Genomic DNA, 24183 nt, shown 5'->3' on the forward strand with positions numbered 1-24183 from the left:
AACATTGAAAGCCTTGCATGAAATAATGGAGTGAAATGACCAGAATCAAGAGAACATTGTTTATAGTAATAGCAAGAGTGTTTTAAGAACAAGTTTGAGTGAATAAGTCATTTTGTGTATTATAAATGCCCAAATTAACTATGAAGAACATATGAATAAAGATGCTATCTGCATGCAGAAAAATAACTGATAAACAGAAATATGTAGAGAATAATTTTATATATATATACACCACATTTGTGTCTAATGGTAGTCATCTCTAGGGTGGTGGGAGAAAAGAAAAAAGAAAAGGAAAGAAGCTTACATGGTAATTTTGTTGTACATTTTAAAGGAATAGAAAGTTGTGCATGGTAGATTTGCAGTTTCCTGTACACTCATCTTTATTATTGCTATGTTATGGAAATGCTTGTTTTATTCCATAAATTAAAAATAAAAGCTCTCAATGCCCTTTAAATCTTTGGCCTACTTTCTGAGTTCCTTTTCTGGACAGGTTCTATTCTCTGTGCTTCCCTGCTCCCTGTCTGTGCATGGAAGCCCTCCCTCAGTCTTTCACCAAAGGGGACTTGGATTTTGGTACCTGCTGTGCTCCACCTGGGAGAGTTGGGGCAAAGAAATCTCTCCCACCCTGAGCTTCAGCTCCTTTTTCTGTAAAAGCAGGGGTTGCACTAGATAACTCTAAGGTCCCTTCCAGCTCCAACATTTGGTATTCTCCTGAACATATTCCAACTCAAAGGCAGTGTCCCCTGGCCAGCTCGGACTAGGAGGAAAGTAGCTGAGCTTTGGTGGGCAGGGGAGCAGTGGGAGGGACACCCAACTTTGGATCGGGAGCTCAGCAGCTGTGGTGGGAGAGGTGAACAGAAGCCAGAATTTTTGGACCTACCTGACTGCTATCCTAGAGGAATACAAAGGTATTTGATGGTTAGTAAATAACCTCCGAGGCTTATTCTGTCAGTCAATGTCAAATTATGATTAGTTCCCTGAAGGAACCAGATCCTCTATTCACAAAGGACATAGGGTTGGGTCAAAGGGAGAGAGAAAAGCTGGGATATCCCAGAGTATTTGTGTTGATGGAACTTCAGTTCCATCAACTTTAGGTGGAACTTTAGTAACATTTAAAATTTTAGGCATCTTGGGGTCTTAGTTTTATGTTAGTTAAAAGGCAAAAATGAACTCATCAGGAGTGATTCCCATTTGGCTATGAGTCAGCAGGGCCAGCTTTACACATAGAGAGGGAGGTGTTCTGTCAGAATCCATAATTTCAGGGGCTCTGGAACTTCCCCAGGGCTACAAATTCTTCCCTTTAATAATGACAAAGTCTCCATTCAGTCTTCCATACAGTCTAACTGATATTCATATCGAACAGATCTGACCATGTCATACCTGTACTCAAACATCTTTAGTGGCTCCCTATTACCTCTAACAAACTCCTCTATTTTACAGATGAGGAGACACTGACAGAGGTTAAGCTATTTGCCTTGTATCAAATAGCTGATAAGTGCCTGCTCTAGGATTTGAACCTCCACCTCTCATCTGATAAGGTATTATGCATTAGTGGGTTAACTGTACTGGACATTTTCATTTTAAAAGAGTATAATTCTTACCTAACAGAATGAATTAATTGTCATTGAATGTTGGGCACCTATTAATGGAACAGAGGATCATAGAGCAAGAGGGATTTTGAGAAATTATTTAGCACAATTTACAGAGAAGGAAAGAGATGGATAGAAAGACTGAATACTTCAAGGTCCTGTAGGATTAGAGGCAAAATCTGCTATATCCTTTTTTAGCGTGCTTTCTATTATGCAGAGTGGCCTCAGTCCATGAAACATCCATAGCTGACTGTCAACCATACTCACTGTTTCTACCCTGCTCTAGGTCTGTCCAGTTCTGTCCATAACAACAAGAATAATGTCATCCAAATTTTCCACTATTTATTTAAATCTTATTGTTTCTGTGGCTGTTCCAGGTAAACATGAGAGAAAGGAAAGTGGCAAAAGATTAAGAAAATCCCTATGGTAAGGACTGTCTTTGAAAGAGCCTAAATGCCCACTGTCTGCTACAATTCTAGGTGGCAGAAAACTTGTAGGCTGGGTACTATGCTTCCCCCTCCCAGTCTAAGATGTCAAGGCTGTCAGGAAATACCTACTGCTTTGTGGAGGAAGAAGGTCTCTGTTTAGCACGTTCCCTGTCAGCTCAGATGTTTGAGAGAAATCCAAGGTTAGTAGCAGGACCACCATCTAAACTGGTCTTAGCAGTAAGTAACAAGGTTTAGCCTTCGGGGTTTGCCAACACTTACCCACATTACCTTATTTGATCCGTATGCCAATCTTGTAATGTAGGTGTTATTGGTATCCTCCTTTTTTACAAATAAGGAACCTGATGCTGAGAGTCTTTAAGGGAATTTCCCAGGTCATAGACATAGTCATTCCTTGAGGAAGGATTCAAACTCAAGTGTTCCTGGCTCCACAAAGAGCTCATTGTGTCACTCAGCTGCCTCTGTCAAGTATTATCTCTTTTTATTAATAGTAAAGTAATATTTAATGCAAATTCACAATGAATCTAATGATCAAGGTGCATATCTATGGACTCAAAGAGTATAAGAGCTGGAGGGACCCCAGAGATCATTCAGGACAGGTAAATTCACCAAAGCTCAGAGAGGAGAAGGGATTCAATATTGGAGGTTGTACAGGGTGTTAGTGGAAGAACTAGGTCTAGAGCCCAGGACAGATCATGGAACATTGCTGAAGGGCACAAGCCTGAATGGCAAGGGCAATTCTGGGTCTCTGACTGAGGGGACTGAGAAGGCAGTAGAGGAGCCAATTCTGAGGGCTATCTCTCACAATGCATGTTCTTTTGTTCTTTTTTCTTTTTCTTTGTTAAATGGAAAAACTAAGCCCCAGAGGGGACCCAGATCATCCTGAACAAGTAGATTTGAGTTCCTAATAACAGTGTTTGCTCCCTGCAGATTCAAGAGAGGAGAGGTAGCCGCTTCGAGAGCCCAAGCTGAGGCTAATCCTGGTGGGGAAAACAGGAAGTGGGAGAAGTGCGAAAGGGAACAGTATTCTTGGGAACAATGTGTTTGTATCCAAGCTTGGGGCAGTGCCAGTGATGAAGGTCTGCAGCAAGGGGAGCCGGAGCTGGGGTAGAGAAGAAATTGAAATCATTGACATTCTTGATATCTTTAGCCTAGAAGTGTCTACTGAAGGTCTAATTTCTCAAGAAATCTTTCGATGTTACTCCCTCTCCTCCCCAGGGCCCCACGCACTGGACCTGGTGACCCAGCTAGGTCGTCACACTAAGGAGGACCAGGAAGCCATGAAGAAGGTGAAGGAGATCTTTGGGAATAATGTCATGAAGCACACAGTCATCCTTTTCACCCACAAGGAAGATCTTGGTGGGGAGTCCTTGCAGGATTATATCAAGTTCACTAATGACAAAGCCCTGAAAGAGCTGGTTGCACAGTGTGGGGGCCGGGTCTGTGCCTTCAACAATCAGGCCACAGGGAGGAAGCAGGAAGAGCGAGTGAAGCAACTGATGGAGATAGTGGAGAGCCTGGTACAGAACAACAGGGGCAAACACTATACCAATGAGATATACAGCCTAGTGGAAGAGCTCCAATGGGCCAGCCCAGAGGAGAAGTTCAGAAAATTTGGGGAGAAACTAGCCAAGTCTGAGGGAAAGAATAAGAAGTACCTGAGGTCCCCATGGGCAATAGCCTTCCTGAGGCTCAGAGCTTTGTATGAATTGAGAAAATCTCACCCAAAACTATGGAGAGTCAGCGCTGTCACCTTTGGCATCTTCTTCTTGTGGCTAGTGATCCCCAGCAGTTTTTAAGACTGGTTGGGCACCACCAGTGTTTTTGGTGGCTGGTTGGGCACCACCAGTCATGAATAGCTGCTACTTTCTACCATCCTTTTTAGTCATCAGGGGCAATTGGTGAAGCACAATGCCTTCTGAATTTCATCACCTCATGGCTACCTATCACCCTTCTTAAGCCTATCTAATGCATAGCCTGAAAAGTCTAACTCATGTCTTATCTCCTTCAGGAAATATTCCCAGCCAATGCCAGCTCTCACGGTGAAGGAAGCTTAGTGCATTTAAAATAGCAATGGGTTCATAGTCACATGACTTAGGTTCAAAATCTAGTTCTATCCCTCATGTCTATTTGAATTTGGATACAACCATTTAATTTCTATTGGTTTCAAATGAGAGTGGGTGGATTAGATGGTTTTTAAGGTCGTTCCTAGCTCTAACTCCATAAAATCCCTTCCCTGACTTCCTTTCTTACATAGACCTAGCTGATGAAGCTTTGTTTCATGGTGCCTGGTTCCATAGGTGTCTGACATTCAAAATCCAACATTAGTCTCTGCTAGGTTAGGAATGATGCCTTCACCCATAGCTACAATTGCCCACATTTGGACAGCACTTGAAGGTCTCCTCACAACTTGGTGAGGCAGGAAACATGAGTGTATCATCCCTATTTTTTAGATGAGGAAAAGACTCAGAGAAGTCCATGTGCTCCCAGTAACAGAGATGCAAATGTCGGAGCCAGATCTTCCAACTTCCGATGCAGAGCATTCTTTCCACTTCCCAAGTTGCTTCTCCTCCTCTATTTTCCCACAGGCCCCAGAACAGGTTAAGCATGTAGGAACCAGGCAATAAATACTGGTGGGACTTAACAGAAACAAATCATTTCCATAAAGGAATACATGTAATCTCTTGTCTGATCATTATTAAAGGGACCTGATGATTGTGGACACAAATCCCATGCATTTTATAATCACTGGTAGTCATTTATTGCATCTAGCTTTGCAAACTCTGGCAATTCTTATCCCAAATCCCACTTTCACTAATGAGTTGTGTCTCTAGAGGTGAGGGGAGCTGTGTCTCTTCCTCAGAGGAGAGATCTCAACCCTAAGGGATTGAAGGAGTGTCTTTCTCTAATGTTATTGGCTCAAGCCTCCATTGTGGTATGTACTCCCCACTATCAATGGTCAGTTATAGTCATTATATTTCTTATATTATTCATGGCCTTTAGTGATTAGTGCTTCACTATCATTAACAAATTAATAGTAGTTAACTTTTATGAATAGATATTTACTGAGGAGATATAGCAAGGGCAGAATTTACAATAACTTCCCAATAACTGGGGGACATACTCTCCCCTATAATAGCTCTGTTCTTGGGGAAGAGTGGGCTTAACTTCAAAATAGTTTCTACCAAACATTTTCACCACTAAGTTCACTTATGAATGTGGAAGCCAATAGATGAATCATGGTCACTCCCTTTGTTGCATTAGATCAACTGCTATGCCAATCAAGCACTTGTCACTCAAGACTCTGATCCCCATCAGTCTCAGCTGTCTACAGAATGTGGCATGAACTCCAGCTACCAGACCTTTGGTGCCTCCCTCTCCCAGCATTTCAAAGTTACCAAGGTTGCAACCTCTTCTGAAACTCCTTCACCTAAGAGCAAGAAAGGACAAAGTGGCAAAGAAAATGAGCCCCATGGGACTAGATGAGGAGGTAAGTAGCTGGCAGAAGGAGGCTACTGTTTCTATTGCTATGCCTTCTCTTGTGAATAGCAGGACCATGCACTCAGCTTCATGGATCAGAGGTGGGGTGAGATCCCTCTCCTATCTAGAGAAGGCTAATTGCAGCTCATCCTCCTTGTTCACCACCAAGACAAGGAAAAAGAAAAGACTGAGCTGCCCATTTAGCAGTCTTTCTATGTACTCTCTTACCCACCTCAGCTGCATATCAAAAATCAGTCTCTTCATCCTACGGTTAAAGAATCAGAAACTGAATACTTGGGCATGCTCCAAAGTCACATGGAAAATTAGTTCATGTTGGGCATGCTGGACATGCTCACAAGGACTGGGCTCTCCCTGGCCCATCCCCATTACAAAACTATCATAAGAGACTTGAATTGAAATTCATCTCCTTCCAAGTTCTGTTGATACATCTTCCTTCTATATGTGTTCTCTATGTGCATTCAATCTTACTACTGAGACTGTGTATGTCTGTTGGAGAGTATACCCCAGGTTTATGGACAATATCATGTTTTATTGCTACTTTTGTTACAAGCCATTTATAATTAAATACCTTTGCTTTGAACTTATTAGATCATCTAACTGACTAATAAAGGTAAACTTATGGTAGTGGTGGTAGTGGGGTCATTGCATATAATTATAGTGGTGTAGACCTACTAAGCAAGAGGAATGTGGGTTAGGGACTTGCTGGAAGTTGGCAGGTACTACCGTGCTTTGCATCAGCTTTTATTGTTGTTAGCATCGGGGTGTCCAGAGACAACCAAATTCAGTGCTGATTGCATGTTTTTGTAAATTATATACACACACATATTCATGTATGTGTGGAGGTCTATATATACATACACACATACTGCATAAGATATGTATCACAAGGATCATAAATAATTCAGACATGTGTAAATGAGCAAGTCCATTAGTAAGATGGTAAATAGGAGCTGCCTAATACAGAAGATAGCTTTTCTTAGGGAATGACAAGTCATGCATTTGATTTAGGAATATTTTGAATGAAAAAAAAAAACAGTATATTAAAAATAAGCTAAAGAAATCGTCTCATAATTTTTTGGGAACTCAATGAAATGTTTTAAAGATTAATTTGAATTGTTTTATGATATTTTACTTAATAAAAGTTTTTTTTCCTTATTTTTAAGTAAAAAGACAACTACTGGAATAACTATTTTAAAAATTCAATAAAAGTGCTTTAATTCAATAAAAGTGTTCATTTTATTCAAAATCCCAAATCAGCTTCTCTTAGTCTTGGATATATTTGTCAATCTGTGGGTGGACCAAAACATTTGCATGTGTACTTTACTTGTGTCTAAACAACAATGAACAAAAATTATATTTTAGATGAATATCTACTTTATATAATCAGTTTATTTATTTTTAGTATTCAACATTCACCATAAAATTTTGAGTTTTAAATTTTCATTGCCACCCTCTCCTCTTGCCTCCCTAAGATGGCATGCAATCTGATATAGGCTCTACTTACACATTCATATTAAACATTTTCACAATAGTCATGATGTAAAGAATAATTAGAACTAATGGGAGGAACCATGAGAAAGAAGAAACAAAACCAAACAATAAAAGAAAAGGAGAGCAAATAGTATGCTTTCATTTGCATTCAGACTCCAAAGATTTTTCTCTGGATGTGGACAACATTTTCTATCATGAGTCTTTTGGGGTTGCATTGCTGGGAAAATCTAAGTCTATCAAAGTCAGTCATTACACAATGTGGTTATTACTGTGTACAATGTTCTCCTGGTTCTGCTCATTTCACTCAGCATCAGTTCATATAAGTCTTTCCAGGTTTTTCTGAAGTCCACCTGCTCATCATTTTTTATAACACAATAGTATTCCATTGCATTTGTATGCCACAACTTGTTTAGTCATTCCCCAATTGATGGACATCCCCTCAGTTTCTAATTCTTGGCCACCACAAAAAGAACTGCTATAGATATTTTTGTACATATGGGTCCTTTTCCCATTTTTATGGTCTCTTTGGGATACAGACCTAGAAGTGGCATTGCTGGGTCAAAGGGTATGCACAATTTTATAACCCTTTGGGCATAGTTCCAAATTGCTTTCCAAAATTGGTGGATCATTTCACAACTCCACCAACAATGCATTGACATTAGTGTTCCAATTTCCCCACATCTTTAGCATTTATCATTTTCCTGTTTTGTCATTTTAGCCAATCTGATAGGTATGATGTGGTACATCAGAGTCATTTTGATTTGCATTTCTCTAATCAATGGTGATTTAGAGCATTTTTTCACTTGACTATAGGTGGCTTTAATTTCTTCCTCTGAAAACTGCCTGTTCATATCCTTTGACCATTTATCAATTGGGAAATAACTTGTAGTCCTATAAATTAGACTTAATTCTCTATATATTTTAGAAATGAGGCCTTTATTAGAAACACTGGCTGCAAAAATTGCTTCCCAGCTTTCTGTTTCCCTTCTAATTTTGTTGGCATTGGCTTTGTTTGTGAGAAAAAGTTTTCAATTTAATGTAATCAAAACCATCCATTTTGCGTTTCATAATGTTCTTTATCTCTTGTTTAATCATAAATTCTTTCCTTCATAGATCTTACAGGTAAACTATTCCTTGCTCTCCTAATTGCTTATCACATCACTCTTTATAATTTTAGAACAATTTCTAAACAATGTCTTACAAATAATATTTATATTTTAAATGTTCAATGAAATGATCAAGTCTAGCAACAATTCTCAGTCCCTTGCATTCTCCTTCTCATTACATCCTTTACTCACCTAGTAAGTCAAATATTTCATTAACTTGACAGAAGACTTTGCATCTCTAGATGCCAGAGTCACATCAATAGAATTTTCTCTCTTTCTCCCCTACCTCTCCAGCCCTCCTCCCAACATATACTCAAGCCACAGGCATCTCCATTCCCATCTGAGAGCAGAGATCTAGGAAGGAATGCTCGACTGCTGGGGAAGGTTCATACTGAAAATATCCTTCCTGGTTCTCAAGGCCTTATGGAATGTATAGCCCAGTGTGGCCTTGAGAGACTGATGATGTGTGGTGATGGACACAGACCCAGCTCCTCCAACTCCTTCCATTTCTAAGAGATCAACTCTGACTGAGGGAACATGAGTCAATCTAATCTTTGCTTCTGGATCTCTCTTAAAAATACATACTAGATCTTCTTCCCATTATGATTGGTCTAGGAATTGAGGTAGGGTTTTTCTTCTCTCCAAGTGGCTGGGTCAAGGGGTCTTCACACAGCTGCTTTCATCTCTGTGGTCAAATGATTTTCTGGAGGAAAACTGAATAAAATCTTTCCCTACCTCAGGGAATTTAGAGGGGCTAAACTGGAAACATCTGTAACTGTCTCTCAAGAGCTGGGTTGTTAAATTTTTAGTATGAGCATTTATCTTTTTGAAAGTCTAAAAATCTTGTGACTTAGGGCTTGATTTATTATTCTATTCATTGTCTAGATTTTGGAAAAATTATGGAGAAAATGTTAAAATGCAGATTTCATTTTAAAGTGTTCATTGCCTATATATCCACAACCATCCCAACCCCTCCCCCCCAGGAAGTTGTTAAACATTTGTCAACACAGTACTGGTAAACCCACTCTCTTGTCTCTGTCTGTGCCCATCTCTCTCTGGATGATGATCTTCCTGACAAAAGTCTGTTCTCTTTTACACCCACAAGTCCAAGTGTCCAAAGACCATTGATAATAGACTTGACCCAATCAATCATTCTCCCTTGGCCAAAGTCATGTCTTAGTTACTCATGTACAGAGTTGTGACAATGGGTCAACAAGTCCTGGTTGGACAGAAATTCTATCACTGGCCCATTTTGATAGACCTAAATCCTGTACTGAATCTTAATTTTCTTTTGTGCTGTAGACCTGTATCATGTGTCTTAAATTGTGTTTCTGTGTCTTTCCCACCAGAAATAAAGAAAACATGTATCACTTGTGCCTCTCCCTTTACTGTAAAATTCTAGCCAGGGATGACTTTTTTTTTTTTTTTTTTGCTTTTTGGAAGAGGGAAGGTAGGGTAATTAGGGTTAAGTGACTTGCCCAAGGTCACATGGCTAGTTTTTTGTGTTAAGTGTCTGAGGCCTGATTTAAACTCAGACCCTCAGAGGGATGACTTTTTAACATTTATTTTTTTTATTCTGAATTCCAAATTCTCTCCCTCCTTCCTGCCCCTCCCCACCCATTCAGAAGCTAAGCAATATGATACCCATTATAATGTGAAGTAATGAAAAACATATCTTTTAAAATAGTGCTTACTTATTTTTAACACTCCTTTTAAAATTTTGAGGTACAAGTGATGATTTCATCTTGAAACACCAATAAATCCCCAAGTCCAGAGTAACACCTATACTCTTTCCTGTGGGTAGGACAAGGAATACTACAGTCTCAGTAAAAGAGCATAATTGTATCTGGTTTCTTTTTTTTATCTTATTTCTAAGGTCTATAAAAACATCTCATCTCAGGTTGAAACTTTTGAGTCATTCAGCTCTTGTTAGGACTTCCTAGTAGTGGAATATTTTCCTTCTTGATTTTGTTTACATTGCCTCTTGGGATTCACAGTGGCTCCTATAAGCAAGGTCTGGAGTGAAGCATTACTATTTGGGCTAACTGTCCAAGGACTGCAGAAACTGCCTTAAGTGGTCATTGGGATCCTGACTGGCAGCTTCTCCTATATATTATGCTTATTCAATAGTCCCTGATTCATTCCACGGCTCTGAAGTGTGTCCTACCATCACTTGCTATATCTTTTAATTCAAACTGAGTAGTATTGACTAACTCATTCCAAGTCCTATCAAGGAGATGTCCTCAACTGTCTCACTGTAGTTCAATGGGGATACCTATTCCTTCTATAAAACACACACACACACACACACACACATACACACACACACACTTATAGATGTATTGAAAACCAGAACAAAACCTTAATCCTTTAAACTCATGAATCCTAACCATCGCCTTCCTTCTCTCCCATTCTCGTTCCATCTTATCCTCTACAATTGGAGACAAGAAGGCCTGAATTCAGATCCAGCTTAAGATACTTATTTTACCAATTCTATCACTCTGGACAAGTTAATTAAACTCTGTCTGTCTCTGTTGTGTTATCTGTCAAATGTGGATAATAATAACATCTACCTTCCAAGGTGGTTGTGTGGATCAAATGGGATAATATTTGTAAAGGCTTAGCGTGGTGCCTGGCACATAGTAGATGTTTAATAAATGCTTGTTTCATTCCCCTACTTGTATACACTGGCATGGGTGTTAATGGAAAGACACCAGTGGGGGCTCACAAGCTATGGTTTGGTAATGCAATCATAGAATGTTAACCCAAGAATCTGTGGTAGCAGTCATCCTAGGGGCACTCAACCCACAAGTGCACATTGCGAGAGTATCCTAGAGAGGGTCCTAAACACAAAAAGGCAAAAAGAGAATCTAATATCAGGAAGCTTACACACTAATGAGGGATATATAAACAACAAAATATATACGAGATAAGTATAGAATAGATGGAAGGTAACTTTACATTGGAAAACACTAGCACTGGAGGAGACCAGCAGGAACAAGTCTTGCAATAAGCCAAGGATTCTAAGGGGCCAAGGTAAATATATCAACAGCATTACAGGCCTGAGGAACATATTGAGAAGGCACCAGGATGGCAGATAGATACTGTGTGAGGGACAACAAATAGGCCAGTGTGATGGGACCACTGAGTTTGCAAAGGAGAGTAAGTGAAGTGTAAGAAATTTGGAAAGATAAGGAGAGGCCAGATTGTAAAGATATGGATATCTGAAAATCAAATCTGAATATCAAAAAGAGAAGCTTATATTTGATCTGAAAAGAAAAGAGAGCCACTGTAGTTTATTGAGTAGAGGAGATAGCATGGCTAGAACTGTGCTTTTGGAAACCCATTTTAATAGTTGTGTAGAGTAAAGGTATCAACCTCATGGGGCATGCAGCTGACAGAACTTCAGGGGTGGGGCATGAACCAGATTTAAATGTAAATGGGAAATATTTAACAAAATAAAAAATACAACAAAACATAGATAATGTTAACATAAATATAGTTTTAAGTCAAGATGTGGTCCACAGGAATTTTTACATAGGTTTTAGTGAACTCCATTTCTGCTTGAGTGTGACACCACTGGTGTAGAGGAGGGATATAATATTTTTACTAGGGAAATGACCAAGAAATGGCTGAAGAAATTATGTCATATGAACATAATGGAATACTGATGTTCCCTGAGAAGTGGTTAACGGGACAGTTTCACAAAATCCTGGGAAGAACTGATGCAGAGTGAAGGCAGCAGGACAGTTTAGAAAATGATCACATAAAGGAAAACTATCTTTGATAGATTTAAGGACTCGGTTCAAAACTGTGATTAATGATGTCTCCACAGGACTTATAATGGAGCATCTCATCCACCTCCAACAGAGAGAAGATGTTCTCAAAGTGAGAAAGAAGAAATGCATTTTTGGACATGATCATACAAATTTTGTTTTTCTTGACTATGCCTATTTGTTACAGGTTTCCCTCCTTCCACTTTTAATTGGGGGAAAGGATTAAAAGGGGAAGGGAATGCCAATAGTGATGCAAAAAGAAAAAGCAGGCCATTGAAATAATGTTAAAAGTTCACAGAGGAATTCAAAAGGAATTTCTCTTTTTTGTTGTTTAGTATTTTATTTTCCCCAGTTACATATAAAAACAATTTTTACACTCATTTTTAAAACTTTGAGTTCCAAATTCTCTCCCTTACTCAACACCCCAATTAAGAAGGCAAGCAATTTGATATAGGTTATATGTGCATAGTCATGGAAAGTATATCTATAATAGTCATGTGGTGAAAGAAAATATAGACAAAAATTAAGAGAAATAAAGAAAGTTTAAAAAAAAGTATGCTTCAATCTGTATTCAGACATAATCAGTTCTTTCTCTGGAGATGGATAGCATTTTTCATCATAAGTCTTTTAGAGTTTCCTTAGATCGTATTGCTGAGAATAGTTAAATCATTCACAACTGATCATCTTAAAATATTGCTGTTACTTTGTACACAGTACATTTCACTTTGCATTAGCCCATGCAAATCTTTCCAGGTTTTTCTGAGAGCATCCTGCTCACCATTTCTTATAGTACAAGAGTATTCCATCATAATCACATACCACAACTTGTTCAGCCATTCTTGGGCATCTTATCAATTTCTAATTCTTTGCTCCCAGAAAAGAACTACTATAAATGCAAACCTACAAACAAGCCCTTTTCTTTTTTTTTCTTTTTTTTTTGGTCTCTTGGGATACAGAGCTAGTAGTGGGATTTCTAGGTCAAAGGGTTTTATACCCCTTTGAGCATAGTTTCAAATTACTCTACAGAATGGTTGAATCAGTTCACAAATATACCAAGAGTGCATTAATGTTTCATTTTTCCCACAACCCCTTTAATATTTGACATTTACCTTTTCTGTCCTACTAGCCAATCTGATAGGTATAAGGGAGTACCTAAGAATTGTTTTAATTTGCATTTCTCCAATCAATAGTGAGTTAGAATATTGATCACCAAGGCCTGCTCCTTGTTTGCTGGGTGCTGGCACTAGACCGTGCTCCACTTTCACTCAGGAGCAATAGACCTTTTGATTTACCTTTCACTGGAAACCAGCACTGCTGCCACTGATTCAGTCACTACGAGGCCTGCTCTGGGTTTGCTAGGGCCCAGTCTTTACTGGCACAGTCTGTACTAGACTGTACTTCTCTCTTACCCTGGTGCAACAGTCCTTTCCTGCCAACCTTCCAAGTTACTTTGAGCTGGAAGTTTGTTTATCTCTGTCTTTTTGTGGCTTCTGCTTCTTTAGAATTTGTTTAGAGTCATTTTTAAAGGTATTTGGAGGGTTTTGGAAGAGAGCTCAGTCTTTGCTCTGCCATCTTGGGTCTGCCCAAGAGGAATTTCAAAGTCAGCACAGACAAATGGGATAGTTTTGAAAGTATCAGGTTGAATTTATTATATTGCTTAAAAAACAAAGAAACCAAGAACACAAGAGATATGCATGGGAGAGTAATATGTGGATTCACATATAATTTCTTTTTGTATTCTACTTTCTATATAAATATTCATTTTTTGGTGTTTGTGAAATTCAGAATAATTTTATTGAGAGAAAGAGAGAGAGAGAGAGAGAGAGAGAGAGAGAAATCTTCAATTTCTCACAAGCCAAACCTGAGTCTTAATAGACTCTCAATATACATAGAATATTTATGTATCTATACACACATATTCATATATATATATATATGTGTGTGTGTGTGTAATCCCATCTCTGTTTCAAAAGCCTTTCCTACAGATTACAAAAATGTTACTGTCTCTTTAAGAAGTAAAGATGCTCACAGTTACAATTAAACCTGTCATTCAATTAGGTACTTCTTCATGAGGAGTGTAGAAGACTTATATGTGTATAAATTTCACTTTGTTATATGAAGATCCATGATATAAATTGTAGAGAAGTCAGAAAGAAGGTAAAGACAGACTTTTTTGTTAGAACTGCTATCAGCTTATTTTTATAAAGACAATTTTATGATGTGAGAGCTTATTAAGAGTCAGGGCTTGGGAGAAATTGAAGATGCTGTTTTCTTGTCACATTTGGAGAATGACATCAAGAGAATGGGGTGGAGATATTCTTTCTTTTTTAAAAGTGAAATTATTGTTAACTTTTATCTTGTGAAGAAAACAAAGAGAATTTTTCCAAAAAGAATCTGTTATCCCAAGTAAACTAAATATCACGGGACTATTTTCAAAAAGAAAGAGAAGTCATCTGCTCTTATCATGTCACTTTCAGGTGATTGTGATCATTCACATGGCAATTTTGTAAAGAATTATGTTTTGTCTTATTACTAATTTCATTGTTAACAAACTGTATACTCATGTCTTGACCACACAATTACTCTCAGCCACTTTAGGTCTAATCTCTACTTTTGAATTTGTCATTTCACCTTTTTTTTTAAAGGCAATTTGGGTAGCTTTCTTCAAACCCTTTGGTTTTGGGTGTCTGTGATTCCCAGTAACACTGGAAAAAAGAGGTGTTAAATGCTTCCAAATGTGGTTGAATCAGATTAAAATTATTGGGAAATATTTAGTAAAAAAAAATATATATATATATACTGCAACATAGTTAATGTTGATTTTTGGTTTTCTAAGTCAACATGTGGCCCTGAAGAGGTTTGTTTTCCTTTGAATTTGACACCACTGCAAATATCATTAGTTGTTAATAGCTGCTTCCTGTGTCCTCTTGATGACCCTCTATTTTCCCCCATCCTCCTAATCACAGTCATCAGCTCTGTTACCTGGGCTCTCTGTGTCCCCCAAAGGATATAGCATGGAGCTAGACAGCTGTTTACTGCTTAGCACATTTTTTAATGAATAAATGAAAAGATAGGATTCACCCATATGCTCCAGCTAGTCAAAACTTCAAAAAGCAGTTACTAAGCTCTATATGTCATGCACTGTGCTGAGCTAGTCTTAAATGAACCAGAGCTATAGTTGTTTTCCCATCAAGGACAACCTGAATTTTGTTTGGTTTCTCCACCTCTAGGCAAACTTTCCTATTTAAGCTCTTTTCCTATGTCGTCTCACTGCCGTTTGGCTATCCAGTCTCTTTGTCCACTCCGCTTCCCATCCCTATGTCCTATCTGGTCTTACTATCCCAAACAGTCTCTTCTGCTTTATTTATTTATTATAACACATCCTTCCATCAACTCTTACCTGTCCTCTATTTCTTCCCTTTAAGGTTCTGCTCTGTGCTTTCTCTGGTGACCTGTCATATTAATCTGTGTTAAGGTTTTAACTAATTTTTTATTGATTGATTCATGTAATAATTCGATCAAATTCAATTCACAAATTTCTATTACAATGTCTTGTGAGATCCAAAGTTGGAAAAGATGCTTGCCTTCATGGAGTTTACAATCTAGCAGGTAAGATAAGATTCATACATGACCAAGATACAAATACGATAGTATTCCATCATAATCACATACCATGGCCATTGTTCATTCTGTTTGGCTATTTGTTTATACGTGACCAAGATACAAAATGGAATATGATATTTCATTAAATATTTAATAACAAAGTACTAGCAGCAAGATATGAACATACATGACTATGATACAAACTGGAATATGATAGTTCATTAGATATTTAATAACAAAGTACTAACAGCAGTTCGGAGCTGAAAGAGATAATTCTTCCTGGCAAGATCAAGAAAAATATCATGGTGGAGGGGATTTTTTTTTAAAGCAATTGGGGTTAAGTAACTTGCTCAAGGTTACACGGCCAGTTATTTCTGGGTGTGGTGCTAAGTATCTGAGCCCGGATTTGATCCCCAGGTCATCCCAACACTGGAGCCGGTGCTTTTACTCGCTGAGCCACCTGGCTGCCCCTGTGGAGGGGATGTTTGAACTGATTCTCAGAGTATGGATAGGATATTACCTTAATGTGTTACCACCCTTCTTTGGAGCATTTTCATTTTTACCAGTCATCAGAAATTTTGCCCAAAAGAATCAACATCTAATGGTATGAATTTTAATCACACTGGCAGGTTAGTGAAGGAGGTGTTTCTGAACAGGAGGAAACTTTCATCAGGGGTCATTAGCTCACATTATGCATGGTTATTCCTTATTTATTATTATCTTCTTTGATTAAGTTAAGGACAGTTTTACTTTCATCATTCATAAGGATATCAATAAAAATTTAAAAGACAAAGATCCCTACTTGGAAAAAGATTCTCTATTTGATAAAAACTCCTGGGAAAATGGATAATAGTATGGAAGAAATTAGATTTAGACCAACACCTAGCACCTTATGCAAAATAAGATATGCAAAGGCAGCCAGGCAGTTCAAATCTGTCCTCAGACACTGACTAGCTGTGTGGCTCTTGGCAAATCATTTAACCTCTGCCTTCCTCAGTTTCCTCAGCTGTAAAGTGGTCCAGATGAAGTGACTTGTTCAAGTCCCAGGACTAGTCAAGTGGCAGAGTAGGTTTGGCAATTGGGCTTTCAGATTCTACCCTGAAAAATTAAGAGATTAGATTAAATGATGTCTAATATCCCTTTCTACCTGTGAATCCTTGGATCCTGCCTCACCAATAGGGTAGTGGAAAGAATCAGATAAGATTTAGGGTGGAAAGGTTCATTGGAAAGCATAATAACCTGACACATTTGTTGGGATGGGGTTGTTAGGTTACTTGCCATCAGTGATGCTCTGGCTAGTGACAGCTCCCTGAGCTTCCTTCTACTCTGATTCCTAGCTCTGGGTTCTTTCCTCTCTTTCACAGGGCTTGGGCCCAACTAACTGGGGAAGGCCCACAGCTGGTAGAAGACAGGAAAAAAGATTGCTGGGGAATATGGCAGGGAAACTTGCCCAGAGAGTGCCCCAATATGAGGTGCCATCCAACCAAGGGGTCTCTGACACCTTCATTAGTACTGATTGTTGATGCTGTTCATGTTCCCTCTGAATGATCATCAGATGCTCCAGGGCAGAGCAGTTTTCATCTGTCTCCTTTGATGCCATATTCTCCTTGTAGAAAACTCCCTTAGGACCCTGTCTCTGGCCATTTGGCTCTTCACCCAGCTCCTCCCTTAACTGCTGGATATTTTGCTGAGTATGGCCGTATACCTCACTCGAGTAGCCGCAGAAGTCATTTTCCCAGAGAACCCCTTCTGTCATCTCCATCAATTCCTTTAGTTGGGCCTCCTGTCCCTCCCCTTCAATTCTGTTGCTGAAACCACAGTGAAATTTTTCACACACCACATTCAGCCAGTTCAAGTGTTTGTTTTCTGTTTTATTTAAGTATTCCTTCAGGGTTTCCCTCCCTAAGTCTTCTTTCCTCGTGAAAACAAGGATTGTGTGAGATAAGATCCCTGCTCCAAATACATCCTGGATGCGCCTGAGGTCCTCCTTGTTCTCATTGGTGTAAAGTCTGTAGCAGCAAGCACCCCAGCATCCCCAGAGTGGCTGCCAACACAAGTTCTTAGATCTGCTTTGATAAAGGAAAGCAACTCAAAATGGGTTAACAAGCTTACTTTAATCAGTCAAACATATATCGTTTACCTAGTTCAGGGGGAAAGGTCATCACCCAGAACTTCAGAGTATACAGACAGAATTGTCAAGACAGAGAAACAGATGAAGTAGATAGCTTTTCAAACTGTCTAACCATTACATCCATACCAAATCAACATCTGGGTTTTTCAAAGCCAGGGGGCTCTGGACAACGGCTTCCCAGAGTTTCATCTGATCAAATCACAGAACACTTCTCAAAGTGAGCCCCAAAACAAAGCCTCAAATCATGGTTTATATAGCCTGCTCCTGGCTCAGAGAATGTAACAACCTTCTGGACCCACTGGCCAATCAAGAAGTATCTAATGAAAAACAAGCCTCCCACCCCAGGTTCCAGGTGTACATTAGCCTAGGGGCAGGGAAAATCTTAAAAACTTACATTCCCATAACAATGGCCCAACTGGATCACCATATAGATGTAGGGAAGACAGTAGCACAGCTTCCTGACCTGACTTATATCCCCAGCCTGAACGATTTGTGCAAATCCTATTCACTCATTAGCTTAGAAGGAACTGGTCCTTCTTCAAACAGAGAAGACAAGTGAATAGTCGGTAATTGATCTCTCCCTCTCACAGAGCACTTTTGGGAGCCCTATGACATCTCTGACCTTGTTCCATCTGCCCACAACAATCCTGTGAGGGAGCTGCTTGACTTTACAGGGTGAAAGTCGAAATTCAGAACCTGTGACCCAGACCAGCTCTAAGTGGGGAAGGCAGTGGTGCAGTCAGCAATTTAATCTAATTCTCCTTCTCAAATCCTTTGTTTTTTTCTATTTTGCCACAAGCACACAGTGAGCACACAGACAGACACTCACAAGCACACACAGGAACACACAGGAGCACACACATGAACACACAATCACAAGCACATACAAGCACACACACAAACACCAGAATCACCCATGAGCACACAAAGGTACATGCACATCTGAATACACAGACTCACCACGGTACTGCTGAGCAATGTGACGAATGGACTTGTTTTCTGTCACTGATGTTTGTGAGCCGTTAGAAGTCTCCCTGTAGCTTGGACATGGTTCCACTGATCATCAGGTCCCCAGATGCGTTCAGCATAATCTCTGCTCTTGTCTATAAACTTTTCAAGAGAAAACGATCTGAAAACATGGTTTGTTCTGTGGGAGCTGCCCTGACATAGTATAATGGCTGCTGCTGGCTCTGAGACAGTCAGCTATGAAAACAAGAAGTCTGGACTTGCCTGTTTATATCTCAAGCCCAGGCAGCGGCTCACCTTTTCTTAGTTAAACATAAACTCTCCATGACTTTGACAGACTTAACCCTGGGGAAAAGATCTCTCAGCTTGGGTTCAGGCCTTGTTCCTGGAACTCCTGGGTGCATAGCCTTGGTCAATTCACTCCATGGCTCCAAGCCTCAATTTGATGAGGATAATGATTGTCCTGTTTATCTAACAGGGACATTGTAAGAATCAAATCAGCTCATGTGTGTGAAAGCACTTTGTCTTAAATAGTGGTTGGTCATTGCAGTGAATAGAGTTCTTGAATGAAAAGGGAAGAAAGAAGGGGACCAGCATCTCCTATGTACTAGGCACTGTGATGAGCGCTTTATAAACAGCATTTCATTTGATCCTCATGACCACCTTGTGAGGTTCATAGGTTCTATTATTATCATTCTCATTTTACAGTTGAGAAAAGTGAGTTAAGTGACTTGCCCAGGGTCATCCAGCTAGTAAGCTTTAGAGGGTATATTTGAATTCAAGTCTTCCTGCTTCTGGACGTGAAGTGGAATCTCAGAGTTATTTGAATTTGCATTTCTCTAGTTAATAGTGAATGTAAAGCATTTTTTTTCATAAAACTATGGAAAGCTTGGATTTCTTCTAAAGCATTTGTAAATACCAAATAATTACTTTTGCAGTCTCTGCCAAAAGTCCTATTCTGACATTTCATCATGGCCCTGAGTTTCCAAACACTCTACCAGTAACACAGAACCTTGGGCAGGTAGCTATGAGGCAGAGAGGAAATCTTCTTATGCTACTCATGACTTCTCATTTTCAGCCTTGCTTATAACATAATAGAATTTCATTCTATGGAGGCTACAATTTGTTCCATCATTCCCTGATGAACAGGCACCCATTTTGTTTCTAGCTTTTTCTTACTACAAAAAGACTGCTGTGAATATCTGTACAGATTCAAGATGTCTCTTTCTGTCTTTGATCTCCCTGGAAACTATATCAATGACTTAGGGTTGTTGGATGAAGAATAAGAATCTAGTTATTTTCCTCCCATCCTTCTAAATGAAGACTGTGTTAATTCAAATAATCAAAAACAGCGAGCTGCTGTGCCTGGAGTTGCTACTGTAAAATACTGTTCTAAATGTATTCTGTTTCAGGAACTGAAATTGGAAGGGGCAGGGAGGAAATGACAGAGCTTGACCTGCTTGAGGCAGCCCAGAGCTCCTTGTCTTTTCCTCCTCCAGCAGCCAGCCATTTGCCCCCAGATTTATTTCTCAGGGCCCCATATGCCAAGGATTAGAGGTTTTTTTCCTTCTTAATTTATGCCTGCTTACCGTAGTTCTTCCTTCAGCCTTGACAACGCAACACACACTTTCACTTTGAAGTCCAGAGTTCACAACGGCCCTCTACGCTGGGGATATTATGAGGTCCTTCATAAGAGGCTATTTTCAAAATCTTGTCCTTGGAAGAGGAAGAAGAAGGCTGTTCTCAAGAATAGCCAGTAAGAAGAAAACCAATAATCTTTTCTCCCTGCCTCCTTTGATCTTCTAAGGACTTACCTGGAAACTGCTAGCAGAGGGACGCCCAGGAAGCTGAAAGAAAAGGAGTTTGGGGCCAAGCTGAGAGTGTCCTGAGCAAGATAACAAGGACAGAGGTATCTCGCATGTGTCTCTGTGTGTATAGGCTTGTGTGTGTTTGAAATGGGAACGTTTTGAAAGTTACAATCTGCTGAGAGAGTTCCAGATTGTCATGGCAGCTCCCCCTAGACAGGGCAGAGGGTCCCTTTCTGGGATAATTTCAGGGGCCCTGAGAGGGTTCACAAAAGGCCCTCCTTTATCTGCTCACCTGGAATCCCTTTCCAGGAAGAGCCTTTCATTCTGCAAAGAGGCTACTTAAAAATCCTGCCCCCCTCCACACCACCCTCCCCCTACCCCGAGAGAGGAGAAGTGAGGAATGTGGCTGAGATGTAAATAACTGAGGCTGAGACCTTTCCAGACAGCAGGCTATAGAATAGGGCTCTTAATTTGAGGTCCATGGATTCCCATGGGATACATGTGTAGATTTCAGGGGGTCCATGAACTTGAATGGGAAAAAAATTATGACTTTATTTTCAATAACCTCTAACTGACATATAACATTTCCTTTGACTATACATGTAGAGAACAAAGCATGATTGTGGGAAGGGGTTCATAGGCTTCACCAGATTGTTAAAAGGTTCGTGACACAAAGAAGCTGAAGAACCCCTGGTCTGGAGAGAGTAGAGGGTCTCTGACCCTGGGAAGGCAGGGGAAAGGAGCATTGTGGGGCATGCTAAGGGGGAAGAAATAACATAAACAAAAACTGCTTCCATGTAATCATTTTGCAGTCAGTTTTCTCTTGTTTGTCCATTTTTGATCAGTAGCTTGAGGGAGAAATAGTGGAGCTTTGGCACTGAAAGTTTAATGTTTTGAAAGGAGCTAATTTCCTGTTTGCATCAACTAACAGGTTTCATTCTATGCTAAGTGTGTAAATCACAGTCTGTGCACTGACCATTCATTGGTTAGCTCTTTCTTTACATGTAGATGCTGGTGCTGGCCAGAAGTGGGCTGTGGAGCTGTCTTAAAGTCTATGCAGAATGTGTGTGTGTGTGTGTGTGTGTGTGTATGGGGGGGGGGTGCAAAGTGAAGAGGTGGGAAAGGTTTTGTCTACCCTTTGAATGGCAAGGGCCTCTATGGGTTATACCCCAGAGGAGAATGGGGCTCACTGGCCATTGGGACACTAAAAATACTGCCTCATTATGACCGACCAGAAGAGATAAATGAACTTAGCATAAATGAGTGGAGAGAATGAATGGATGAAGTGGCCTCCCCCACCCAATCTCTGTAGAGGGGGGAGCTTAATGAAGCACTTTCCAGGCACTCTTCTGAATAGGAAGGATACAAACAAAAAAGAATGCACTCTCATGAAGCTTTCATTCAAAAGGGAAGGGAAAAGCCTTTATTAAAGGCTAACTGTATACTGGGCACTATGCTAAATACTTTACATTTGATCTATACAACAACATTGAAGTGTAGGTACTTTTATTATCCCTATTTTGCAATTGAGGAAAGTGAGACAAAGGTTAAATGACTTTCCCAGGGCCACACAGTTAGTAAGTATCCAAGGCTGGATTTAAGCTCAGGTCTGCCTGATTCCAAGCCCTGTACTCTTATCTACCATGCCACTGCTCTTTCCCTAAAAAGGAAAAATAAGGCTGATATGTCATACTTATGAGCTGTGTGACCCCGGGTAAGTCACTTAACCCTCTTTGCCTTAGTTTCCTCATCTGTAAAATGAACTTGAGAAAAAAATGACAGACCACTCCAGTACCTTTGCTAAGAAAACCCCAATGGGGTCATGAAGAATTGGACATGTGTGAAAAATGACTTATCTATAACAATTTCACTGATGGGAAGATCCAAGCCCAAATCCTCCTAACCCTCCAAAACTTGCAAGGTCTTATTCCAGCTGAAAAGAAGAAAACTAGCCTCACCACTTTCCTCCCCCATAAAGAATTACTTCTCAGGGACAGTTTCCTTTCCTTTCAGTGATTTCAACTAGCTTAATGGTCTTATACAGGATCCAGAGAGTGGTCACCAAGTCCCTCAGGCAATCTGAACACCTAAAGGGTGTTCCTACATGAACAATTGAGATTCATTCTTATACAATAAATGTACCAGAACTAAGCAAGGAGGGAATGGTTTAGAAAATTTATGGGGAATTGAAATCAAAACATTCATTTTAGACCAGCTAGGTAGAGCAATGGATAGAGTGCTTTACCTGGAATCAGGAAGCCCTAAGCTGATATGCAGCCTTAAATTTAGGCTAGCTATGAGACACTGAACATCATTTAACAACTATATCTTCAGTTTTCTCATCTGGAAAAGTTGAGATAATAATAACACCTATCTCCCAGGGTTGTTGTGAGAATCAAATGAAGATAATATTGCAAAGCATTTCACAAACCCTAAAGCATGACATAAATGCTATTATATCATCACCATCATTAGTTTTATGTAAAAGTTAATTTGAAATTATTTTATGTATGTAGATGGAATGAGATGCCTAGAGGCCATAAAATCATGTACATTTAGGATTTAAAGGGGCATTCAAGGCTATCTAAGATATATATGTATATTATATATGCCTATATATACATATACACACATATACATGCACACACACATCAACACTTTATAGTATGTACCAATGAGGAAAATTGAAGTCTAGAGAGATTAAATGCTGAATGTGAGAGGCAAGACTTCAGCACAAATTCTGTATTGGGCTGTCATGCAGCAACTCCCAAAATTTACTCTGAAGAAGCTGAGGCTCAAGTAACTAACATGATGCAACAGTGCTTGGACTAGGATAGCTCAGTCTCAAGAGCTCTAGGTTCCCTAACATTCTGTCCTAAGGTACTAGAAAGGGCCATTAAGATCCAAAAAGGTACAACTCAAAATGCTAGGGGAGCACAACCCCAGAGGTTCAGATGGTTATGTCACTGTAAGGAACCAGGGGTATCTGGATGGGAAGATTCTGGGCAACTACCCTACCCAAAAGTTCACCAGAAACCCTAGTCTGTTCTTTGGCCCTAAGCTTCAAATCAGTAACTAAAGCTATAGAGATGATTTAAAAAAAAAAAACAAAAACAACAGAGCAGCATCAAAAATTATTGCAAATCGAGAGATGCCTGAGAAAGTTAACAATTGCAAGGAAATCCTCAAAGGGCAAAAAATAGATTTTCCATGTGGGATCTTTTCAAATAAAGTAGCCAAGCTTTTTTTGTCTTGTTTTTTCAAGGAGTCTAATAGTCTTAAAATTATCTTCCTTTGATCTGTTTTCCAGGTCAATTGTTTTTGACACAGGAAATGTCACATACCTTCTGTTTCATCAATCCTTGGACTTTATTCCAACATTTCTTACTCTCTCATAGAGTCATTAGTTTTAGATGGCTCCATTCTAGTTTCCAGGGAGTCCATTATTTACATAAAGTTTATCACTTTCTTATCTAACTACCTATTATACCTCTAATGGTTTTCCTCCAGAGCTATTCTTTATATTTTTCTTCATTTCTTCTAGGTATTCATGTAGTAATTGTTTTGTTTTGTTTTTGAGAAAGATGTGTTGTAAATATTTTTTTTCATTTTTCAAATGCTTTATTAACTTCTGATTTACATCATTCATTTCTGCCAGATTTTGAGTTACAAATTTTCTCCCCGTTTTTCCCCTACCCACCATCCCAAAATGGCAGACCTACAGGATATCCTCTCCTCCAATCTGCTCTCTCTCATATCTTCTCAC

The 24183-nt window shown here is 39.4% G+C and overlaps 1 protein-coding gene and 1 long non-coding RNA gene across 2 annotated transcripts in view; both read left to right on the forward strand.

Moving 5' to 3' along the window:
• Positions 1–2119: 2119 nt before the first annotated feature.
• Positions 2120–24183, forward strand: part of LOC138158602 (GTPase IMAP family member 8-like) — a 63946-nt gene continuing 41882 nt past the window's right edge. The window contains exons 1-2 of the mRNA XM_069084693.1: positions 2120–2254; positions 2986–3522. Coding sequence (XP_068940794.1) covers positions 2120–2254; positions 2986–3522 — 672 coding nt within the window. The remainder of the gene's footprint in view (positions 2255–2985; positions 3523–24183) is intronic.
• Positions 20328–24183, forward strand: part of LOC138157924 (uncharacterized) — a 36358-nt gene continuing 32502 nt past the window's right edge. Inside the window, exon 1 of the long non-coding RNA XR_011167503.1 lies at positions 20328–20518. This is a non-coding gene — a long non-coding RNA (uncharacterized lncRNA). The remainder of the gene's footprint in view (positions 20519–24183) is intronic.

Source organism: Petaurus breviceps, unplaced genomic scaffold (assembly GCF_028583685.1).
Source record: "Petaurus breviceps papuanus isolate PSGF00001 unplaced genomic scaffold, PetGlider_PUasm1.0 115, whole genome shotgun sequence".
NCBI classification, from domain to species: Eukaryota; Metazoa; Chordata; class Mammalia; order Diprotodontia; family Petauridae; genus Petaurus; species Petaurus breviceps.